The sequence below is a fragment of the Lissotriton vulgaris genome, chromosome 8 (genome assembly GCF_964263255.1).
Source record: "Lissotriton vulgaris chromosome 8, aLisVul1.2, whole genome shotgun sequence".
Lineage (NCBI taxonomy): Eukaryota > Metazoa > Chordata > Amphibia > Caudata > Salamandridae > Lissotriton > Lissotriton vulgaris.
In genome coordinates this window covers 1,569,489,458-1,569,500,643 of record NC_141696.1, presented here as the reverse complement: position 1 = coordinate 1,569,500,643, position 11,186 = coordinate 1,569,489,458, and the positions used below count along the sequence as shown (strand labels likewise).

Sequence of the window (11,186 nt, the reverse complement as noted above, 5' to 3'; positions counted from 1 at the left end):
AGCGCTGACAGACACACTGATCCAACAAAGTGCTGGCAGACAATGTGATGCAACATTGTGCTGACAGACACAGTGATCCAACATAGCGCTGACAGACACAATGATCCAAAATAGCTCTGACACAGTGATCCAACATAGCGATGACAGACACAGCAATCCAACATAGCGCTGAGAGACACAGTGATCCAACATAGTGCTGACAGACACAGTGATTCAACTTAACACTGACAGACACAGCGATCCAACATAGCGCTGATAGACACACTGATCCAACATAGTCCTGACAGACGCAGAAATCCATCATTGTGCTGACAGATGCATTGATCCAACAAAGCTCTGACAGACCCAGCGATCCAGGATAGCGTGACAGACACAGTGATCCAACATAGCGCTGACAGACACAGCAATCCAACATAGCGCTGAGAGACACAGTGATCCAACATAGTGCTGACAGACACAGTGATTCAACTTAACGCTGACAGACACAGCGATCCAACATAGCGCTGATAGACACACTGATCCAACATAGTCCTGACAGACGCAGTAATCCATCATTGTGCTGACAGATGCATTGATCCAACAAAGCTCTGACAGACCCAGCGATCCAGGATAGCGTGACAGACACAGTGATCCAACATGGTGCTGACAGACACAGTGATCCAACATGGTGCTGACAGTCACAGTGATCCAACATAGCGCTGACAGACACAGTGATCCAACTTAACACTGACAGACACAGCGATCCAATATAGAGCTGACAGACATACTGATCCAACATAGTGCTGACAGACACAGTGATCCAACATGGTGCTGACAAAGTGATCCAAAATGGTGCTGACAGACACTGTGATTCAACATAGTGCTGACAGACACAGTGATCCAACATGGTGCTGACAGACAACGTGATCCAACAATGTGCTGACAGACATGGTGATCCAACATAGTGGTGATAGACACAGTGATCCAACATGGTGCTGACAGTCACAGTGATCTATCATAGCTCTGACAGACACAGTGATTCAACATGGTGCTGATAGACACAGTGATCCAACATGGTGCTGACAGACACAGTGATCCAACATAGCGCTGACAGACACAGTGATCCAACATAGTGCTGACAGACTCAGTGATCAAACATAGCGCTGACAGAGACAGTGATCCACCATAGAGCGGACAGACACAGTGATCCAACATGGTGCTGACAGGCCCAGTGATCCAACATAGCGCTGACAGACACAGTGATCCAACATGGTGCTGACAGACACAGTATTCCAACATAGAGCTGACAGACTCAGTGATCAAACATAGCGCTGACAGAGACAGTGATCCAACATAGAGCGGACAGACACAGTGATCCAACATGGTGCTGACATGCACAGTGATCCAACACAGCGCTGACAGACACAGTGATCCAACATGGTGCTGACAGACAACGTGATCTAACATGGCGCTGACAGACGCTGCCGTACAATAGATGTTTTCTTTTATCAAAGGGGTTCAGTCGTTGAAGCCTGAACAGAATCCTTTTAAGGTTTGCCTCTTCACACAAACTGTCCTGTAGATGCATGACATGCCATGAGCACCCACACTGGCTGCCAGCTGGTGGGTAGGTCAGCATTTCTTTGTCGGTGGTAGGGGGGACTCACGGGTCTGTGAGTCCACCGTCTCTTCAGGCATGTAGACAGTTAGCGTGCAGGCGCGAATGCCCCCAAGAGGCTCTTCTAGCTCCAAGACCTTGGTCCACTCGTCCTGGTCACAGTCGTAGCATTGCACAATGTCCACCATGCAGCGGCTGTTCCAGGAGTACCCTCCCACCACATAGATCCGGCCATCCAGTACGGTTACCCCAACGTCGCTCTGGCCGTAGAGCATAGGGGCGACCACCACCCACTCGTCCCGGGCAGGGCTGTAGTATTCGCACATCAGCACGTCATCATAGTCACTGGAGCCCTGGAAGTGGTTGCCCCCGATGACGTAGAGGCGGTCCCCAACGGTGCACATGCAGTGCAGACCGCGCAGGGTGTTCATGTCCGCTTTCTGGCACCACACCTCGGTGTCCGGGTCATAGCGGTACAGTCTGTTCTGGAAGGTGTCATGAGTGATGCCCCCTGCAGAGGAAAGAGTGGGAGGTGAGACACAAACTTGAATACACGCTGCGCACAACCAATAGAGTTCAAGACAATCATAACTTTGGTGAGTTTGATGAATCTGCATTAAATTTGCGAAACGGCTGCCTCGCCAATCTACAGCCCTTCCTTTCAGAGACGGGCAGATTGGTTTAAGAAGGACAAAGTTATTTTGAGAAATGGTCATTACAATAAGATGTTACATGGGTTTCAATAGTTTAACCTTTTGCTCAATGACTTGGACATTGGGTAACTTCAGTGCCCTGTTTCTATTTGTATAAAACATTTTCTGGGGGGTTTTCAAAGGTATATATGAAGAAGCAAGTGGCAGACACAGGAAAGAATGTGTACAAGAGATTGAGAGTAGATCAGTGGTCATCAAAGGGAGGCAAGACCAGCCCTCCCCAGCTTCCTCTGCCTCACCTCACTCTTACGTTTCAGAAGCTGAGGGGCAATGATGGGATGTTTCTTGCAGAGTATAGGGCCCTGGCAGCTTCCAGACTAGGAACACCCTGCTTCAGGCCTCATTATGAGCGGGCGGTTCGTTCCGACCCATGTGCAAACCCCTGTTTATGCATGGGTTGGAATTAGGAGTTGTTCTGTATTTACCACAATAGATAATTATCAGATGCATTAAATAACTCAACCTTCATTACATTTCGGCAGGTCAAACATGCCGGAATTTAACAGAGGAAAACCGTACGGTATTTATCGTATCATGCGGATTTTGGTGCATTAAACACCACACTCTGTTCATGTTATTCCCCAACAACGTGGAACATCTCATCAATAAATAACATACACCATGGTATTGGTGTTTATCATGTGTGATAGATACCACCTAAACTTGTAATCCGGGCCTCCGAGAGAAGCTCCTCTCTCTCCTGTATGCTCTATGGCAATGCAACCAAGGGCTGGAATGACTCACAAATGTCTTTCTAGCTGAGAAGATGCCTCGACTTCGACCTTCAACTCTTTATTAGGGTAAACTTCCATAACCCATGCTCTCCAAACGCCGGCAAACATCTCTACCTGCGTGGCCTCTAAGCACTGACAGAGCCTGGTTGGGACCTGCTATTGAACCCCACTCCATGACTGAAAGAGTGCAACCCCTTTTCTTGACAAAAAGCACTATAACAACACATAACAATGAGACTGCACACCAGACAAGGAAAAAAGGAAACAGAAGGGACACTGTCCCTGGTTTAAAGCACAGTACAAGGCACTATAGCAAGAAGAGTGCACACGGGGGCATTACTAAGCCAGCCAAGATGGCAAACCTATCTTTATAGTAGGTATCACGAAAATTCCTTGATCTGGGAGGCACAGGCGCAAACATTTTGCTGGTTTTAAGTGCCGCATTTGACACTGTACATCACAACATTCTGCTGGATAGACTTAAGGAGGTGGGAGTGGCAGGCCAGGCTCTCTCATGGCTAAAGTTCTTTTTAACAGATCAATCCAGGTATTTGAAGGCAGGAGAGATGCTGCTAACTAGTGGGGTCCCACAGGGGGCCATCATTGAGCCCCACTCTTTTTAATGTGTGCATGAGACCTCTGGCTGAGTTAGTCCTCCCATATGGGGTCCAGATAGTGACCTATGCGGACGACACTCAGCTGGTGGTAGCCCTCAACCAAAGTAGAGCGAAATCGACCTTGAAGCGTGGCAACGAAAGGTGTCCACCTGGATGGACCAATCATACCTTGAGCTTAACTGGGATGAGACTGAAGTAATGATTCTAGGCAATCCCACAAATAAGCCCTCGGAAATGAACTGGTCAGTCTGCTTGGGTCCAGCCCCAATACACAAAGAAAGGATTAAAAGCCTAGGAATCTGGCTGGACAGATCACTTAAACTTGACCACCAAGCGATGCAATAGTGGCTATATGCTTTGGAATCCAAAGGCAATTGAGGAAAATATTGCATTTGCTCCCGGAAACAGTACGCAGAACTATGGATCAAGCATTAAAACTCCCACGGTTGGACTATTGTAATTCACTATGCCTGGGCACACCGAATGCCACAACAAGGAAACTTCAAGTGGTACAGAATTGCGCAACCAGGCTGCTACACAACATCCCCAGAAAACACTTGGCTAAACCAGCATTGAAGGCATTACACTGGTTACCCATCTCAGAACGTATAAGGTTCAAATCACTCTGCATCGCACACAAGACACTCTGGGGTACAAGCCCTAAAATCAACCGCTCTCTTATGTCCTTTCTCCAACCCTCTCGTATCCTTAGATCAGCCAACCTATTCCAAGCAAAGGTGCCAAGAATCATGAGAGCACGTTCAGGAGGTCGGATGTTCTCATACAATACATCCATTCTACGGAACACACTTCCGATCCAGATTAGATCAACGACCCACCATCTTACATTCAGGAAGCAAATAAAGACGTGGCTCTTCCAGAACTTGCAGTAAGACCGTGATGTGCTTGTAGCTCAACTAGCGCTGGGATGTCCAAGCAGTAGCCATGCGCTCTATCAAAAACGAATTAATAATAATAATAATAATAGTGGTCCGCCGACCAGCCCGAAAATCTTTAACCATATATGCCTAAGAGCTGGTTTAATGGCGGCCCATTAACAGAGTGGTTCCCTGGGGCTGCTACTTGTGCCCGATGCCCCATGGCTTGCCCTGACCGACCTGGCGAACCTCATAGTAGAGACCTCTGTCGAGCAGGTCAGGGGACCGTTGACAGCCGTGACTGAGACACACTGGGAGCCGCACTAACCCACTACACTGCAGTAGGAGTGAGAACCCAGTAACCCCTGCATCGAAGGGGCAACAAGAGCTCCGATGTCAGAGACCCACAGGGGATGGTCCGCCGCAAAGTCAAGTAGGAGGAGATGTGGTCGGGACCCAGCAGTGGGGGTAGGCCGAGGGGAGGCGAGGACCCGGCAGACATTGGAATCCCCCTCTCTGGCTGTCACGACTGGGAACCACATTACGTGCTGCTGGGAAGCCCCTGATCGACACCCAGGATAGGGCGTGCTGTGGAGCCCATGGGCCTGCTGTATCCCATAAGGTGCTGGGGCCTTGCCTCCTGGTCCTGCCGGCAGCTGCGCCCAATGCACAGGCATCTCCCCGGCTGTGCATGGAGGAGGAGTGCCCAATCCACGCTCCCAGCCAATAAAATCGATATGTACAGCCCCCTCTTTGCGATGCCACCCCTGCGGTACCGAAGGACCTGGAGGTCTGAAGTGAGAGTCAGCAGAGGTGGGCAGGGGTATTGTTGAAGGAGAGAGGACCCCAGCGCAGCCGGTGACACTCTCCATGACTGTGGGGCGAGGAGCACTCAGAGATCCCCCGCAGAGCTCTGTCACACATTGTCCCCTGTCAGGCCACTGTGGACTCTTGCTCTCATAGCTGTGGGGAACATAGGGGCATATTATCAAGCAGGGCGTTCAAAATTATCGCTGTTTTAGCGGCAGAAAACTGCAGCTAAAGAAGTGATAATGGGCTTGATAATAAGGCCTTGTGAATTCCAATAGAAGCCCATGTTCTGGTGTCAACAGGGGCTTCTATTGGAATTCTCCACGGCATATTATCAAGCCCATTATCACCGCTTTAGCTGCAGTTTTCTGCCGCTAAAACTGCGATAATTTTAACGCCCTGCTTGATAATATGCCCCACAGCGTTACATGAAGAAGACCCCTGCGAGCCCTGTGGGATTTACATACGTTCCAGACAATACATCGACTGGTCTCCTTTTTAGGTCTCACCTAGCGTTGCAGCGTGCATGCGCTGTCGCCCTGCAGGACATATTGTTAGAGAGGAGATTTCAGAAGGGGACTTGAAGCCCCGCCCATCATTTTCATTGGGTCGTGTCAGCGCTTATGCTAAATGCTGGCTTCCCATTGAAAAGGATGCTTTTTCGTTACTGCCATTTCTCCTTTTTTGTCCGGCCCATCAAGACTGGGTCGTCTGCTTCACGGCTGTCGTGCAGCAATTTCTTATCTTTAGAGGGTCATCTGTTTCTAAATAGCGTGGCCTTAGCGCGGTCGTGGCAGCGCTGCCGCACTTGTTTATCATTATCACCACTTTAACTTCTAGGAATTTACTTTTGTTTTTCACATGTTAGAGGGTGGCTGCTGAGCTCCTGGTCTAAGGGCTGCTGAGCTCCTGGTCTGAGGGCTGCTGAGCTCCTGGTCTGAGGGCTGCTGAGCTCCTGGTCTGAGGGCTGCTGAGCTCCTGGTCTCAGGGCTGATGAGCTCCTGGTCTGAGGGCTGCTGAGCTCCTGGTCTCAGGGCTGCTGAGCTCCTGGTCTGAGGGCTGCTAAGCTCCTGGTCTGAGGGCTGCTGAGCTCCTGGGCTGAGGACTGCTGAGCTCCTGGTCTGAGGGCTGCTGAGCTCCTGGTCTGAGGGCTGCTAAGCTTCTGGTCTGAGGGCTGTTGAGCTCCTGGTCCAAGGGATGCTGAGTTCCTGGTCTGAAGGATGCCGAGCTCATGGTCTGAGGGCTGCTGATGCATTAGATGAATGTGATAAAAAAATCACATTAATAAAAGCCAGTACCATTTACAGTACAAAACTCACACTAGTACAAATGTAATGCAATAGATTTCACAGTTAAAACAAAGTGAGCTTTTGCCATTTTGCATTACACCATTTGATTAATGCTTGACGAAGGGAAAAAAAACCAATGACATTTACAATGCAAACAGCTCAAAATAATGACATTGCGAGACCTATTGCATTGTAAATGCTTGCTCGCATTGCCGCGGGGGAGGAGAGGGCTGTGGCCTGTTCTGGCCTGACATGCCTCCGTGATACCCCCTGGCGAGGCTGCGATGACCTGTGTGATACCCAGAAGGGCCTGTTGATCCAGAGACATTTCTCCCTACTTGGACGCAGGGCACACTGGGAGGGGTCCCATTTTTGGATTGCGGCCCTACACCATGGATCTAATTGCTCACCTCCAAGTGAGGGCCCCCCCTTGGATGAGCAGTGAGGCTTGGCTACCTTGCTGGGACTCGACAACCCCCTCCCTGGGCCTAACACACAAAGTGTCTGGGAGTTTTTCTCTTTCCAATCCGTTTGCACCACCTGGTAGTGACAGCATGTAGCCGAGTACCTCAGCGTCATGTGGAGGCTGCGATCAGCTGCCATGGCCCAACCATCATCCTTGACGGACCCACTTGCTACGATCACTGACCCTCTTCAGTTGGAGAGTGAACCAACTCTTACCACATCAGAGAAATTAGATAGGTTCCTGGCAACCATTGAACATTCTTGAATCACCATGGAGAACCAGTTTGGATCCCTCGCTGCTGAAATCACACTCTCTGGGACGATCAAAGCAAGCTTGCAGACAGGGTATCAGATGGTGTGAACGCTCTCTCCACTCTGCACCCTCTTGCAAAAGACAACCAATCTGCCATCAAAGACTTGCAGGACTGAGTTTTTCATCTAGAGAACAGGCCGGAGGATCTGGAGGGGCCTTCTGGAGGAGCAACATTCGCCTCATGAGTCTACCAGAGGGGGTTGAGGGGTTGAACCCCATTGCTACCTGGAATCTTGGTTCAAGTCCTTCACCCCGGCCTCTGCCCTTACCGTCTTCCCGGAGAGATGCCCGCCCACCGGGCACTCCCCCACGTCCCATGCTGGAAAAGCTGCTCCATTTCAAGGACAGAGACACAATACTCTGTGCGGCTAGACGGACGGCCATCTTCAAGTGGAGGACAAAACAATCATGCTGTTTCCACATTACACGCGCGCTGTCCAGCGCCAACGATTCTCCTTCCTGGAGGTCAAACTCCACCTTCATCAACAAGAGGTTTAATACTCTCTGCTTTTCCCTGTCCACGTCAAGATAATCTCCGGAGGCGCCACTGTGTTCTTCATGGACCCCAAAGAAGAATGGTATTGGGCAGAACAACATGGTGGTAACTCAACGGTGGGCCCTTCTGAGTGCGTGATAGGAGCCCGGGCCCCAGGGGTTGATGTCGGAGGAGGAGACCGGTGGGAACCTCCCTCCCAGATTTCATCTGCCAGCTCCCCCAACCTGGAGCCAATTATCACAGATCATCGAAAAGCACTTCAAGCTGCAGCAAACGTACTCACCATGGTGTCATAGACGATGAGAAGGGCCCACACCTGTTCTCTTCTGCAGAGGACTCACTCCACTCTCATGACTCCCATTTTGATTTGCGGCCCTCTCCTATGGTGACCCCCCCCAAACTACAGACACTCTCATCTAGCCACGTACCCTGGAGCCTCCGCAATGAACAATCACCTATTATCATACCGTCTCTGTGCGTACTTCTGCCAAAGCCGACAACAATCATCTTTCACTTTGATGTGCTCTTGGTTGCACTGTTTGGTTGACACATTTGCCTTTCTCTCTTCCCCCACAATAAACGAAGGCACAATGAGTATGTTTAGTTTGGGAGAATCGCCAATTGCGGTAGGCTCCTAGTATTGAGAATTTATTTTCTACCCAGTTACTAATGTTTCCCTCATTATTCTTCACCCTACCACTAACACACATAGGGGCGGAAACCAAATGGCCTTTGATACTGCCCGAAAGGATGGGCTGTCCATCAATACGGCCCTTTTAGAGGGCATAACGTCGATCTTTTTTTTTTTTTTTAATCTTTTCCCCCGGGCAGAAAGACCACGCTGTGGCCTTATCACACTTCAAGCCCGTAACACATGCGACTTAGTCATGGCTTCAATCTCTGACATCCGTTACCGTACCCTCAACCTTCATGGCATGCACACCGTTAGGAAGCAATATGCTATCTACTCCTATATCAAGAGACAGAAGGCACAGACAGCTTTCTTGCGAGAGACACACATTGTGACAAAGGAATTAGTCCACTTGTGGAGGTGCTGGGTAGGGGGTATAATATGTGCCACAACATACTCCCCATACGTTAGGTGGTTGTGTCACTGTGGCTTCACCCCGAGTACCCTTCCAAAAAAACCTACAAAGAGGCTGAAAAAAAAGATTGACGTTATGCCCTCTAAGAGGGCCGTATTGATGGACGGCCCATCCTTTCGGGCAGTATCAATGCGCCCAACACTGACCAGTGATCGTTCTAGGACACCATTTCAACCAGCCTTGCTCGTAGCACATCAACACTGTGGGTTCTGGGTGGAGACTATAATTGTGTTCTGGGCCTTGCTTTGGATAGGTCCCATCCTCCTTTACCTCTTCACACCCCCCCCCCCCGCACATACCCAGACAGAACGCTTTTGAACCTGGGTCCACCGCTGAGCACTCACAGACATGTCGCACTCTCGCCACCCCACATCAGGGCACTGTTCCTTCCATTCAGTCCCCAAACAATCTCTACATGCATCCTGAACAATTCCTTTGCTCTCTGACATTGGTACCTTTGTAGTGTAGTTCCTATATTCCCAATAGGCTCTGCGCATTGGAATAATATATCCTATAGTTTAGACCTAGGACTGAGGTCGACTAGGTCTCTATTGAAGATATTATACTTAATAGTGTGTGCCAGCTAACTCAGAGGTCACTAGAAACTTTCTCAAATGAACAAGAAGGGATTAGTTTCTGACAACCACACAAACATGACAACTTTGTTTCCCAAAAATAAGAAATGTATCTCTAGAGCCGCGGAAACAATAGATAAGAATTTTACTCAGTCAATCGTGTATGCTTAGTTTCTACAGAGGTGTAGAGAAATAGAGAGACAGGCGTTTTTCAATAAAAGGATTTATTGAACAATCTTCTTTCTCATACAGAAGAAATGAACTGCTACAATCGTAAAGCAGGCTGCAAAGTATAATGCGTTCTGCGAGAACAATATTAAGAAATAATACTGTAAGAGCATTGTATGGTTTCTAAGCCATAAAATACATACATAAATAACAATGACAAAAAATACTCAACTGTTGTTTCTAAAATATGCCTACCCCAATGTACCTAACCTACATCTAGTACGTGGGAAGAAGTAAGTATTGTGTAGCCTAGGTTTAGTTTTCTTTGCCAAGAATCTATCCAAGATTTTCTCTTAGGTTCTTAATCAGCTCCATACCTTAGTTTAGAATGAAAGAGGTCTGGTAGCTTGGAAACACTGGAACTGGATTCTCAGCAAGAGAAAGGACAGCTTCTGGATCAGTGCGTCAGCTGGAGGGTCGGCTTCCTTCGGCACTTGCTGTAGCGAGCTGCGTCGGGCAAGTAGATAGCCGAACTGCTCCGAACCACAGTGTCTTGCTAGGGCCAGTGAAGGCATATTTATACCTTGAAAGTGCCTAGTTTGACGTAAAGTCGGGCATAATAACGTCAGTAAAGAACCCCAAGGCAATAGTAGTTCTTTGTAAAGTACTTGATTTCTTGGACAAATCAATATTCAAGCAAGGAGTGGTCCCTGACTGCTTAAGCCGATTTTCCAAGAAATCGTTGTGACGTTTTCGGTATGGGTGGTAGTAGCCATGCCTGTATTTGGACTGCATGGGCTATGTCTAAATAAGGGTATGATTTCTATGCCTATATAAGGGCAATGTTAATTGTACCTATATAAGGGCTTGAATCTGGAATTTTAGCTCGGATCCCAAAACGCCATACAACACTTTTGCTACAGCATACATAGTATCTAGGTAGGGTAGTATCAGACCACGAAACACACATTATGGACCTTAGATGGGCACCTCTCCTGCCCACCTACCCACTGGATTCAAGCTAGCCTGGCTGAAGGACTCTGACATACCCTGAAACCGGTCCCCGGATGCTAGTTTCTGGTTGAGCCTAATTCAGGGGCCAAAAGCAGGGATTCCACTGGATCAAGTTATTTTTCAGATTTTTTAGGTGGTGGAACTTCATTCAGTCCCGGATATAAAGCATGGTATTTTGAAAGAATGCCTTGGATTCCATGGTGTTGTCAATGGTGAAAATCAGCTGCATATCGTATCCATAATTTAATATTTTCTCGTTTTGTTCTGAAGGGAGTGTATTAAGGGATGAATGTTGAGATTAAACAAGTGGGGGATGAGGTTCCAGAATTACACAGAAGTCCAAATGAACCTTGATAGAGCGATAAGAGGTAGAGAGACTGACAGAGTCCATTCCCTGAGAAAACGGAAAAA

At 48.5% G+C, this 11,186-nt stretch overlaps 1 protein-coding gene across 1 annotated transcript in view; it reads right to left on the bottom strand.

Annotated features, from left to right (window-relative positions):
- Window positions 1–1,328: 1,328 nt before the first annotated feature.
- Window positions 1,329–11,186, bottom strand: part of LOC147700437 (kelch-like protein 13) — a 427,954-nt gene continuing 418,096 nt past the window's right edge. The window contains exon 7 of the mRNA XM_086933557.1: window positions 1,329–2,108. Coding sequence (XP_086789683.1) covers window positions 1,612–2,108 — 497 coding nt within the window. The 3' untranslated portion in view covers window positions 1,329–1,611. The remainder of the gene's footprint in view (window positions 2,109–11,186) is intronic.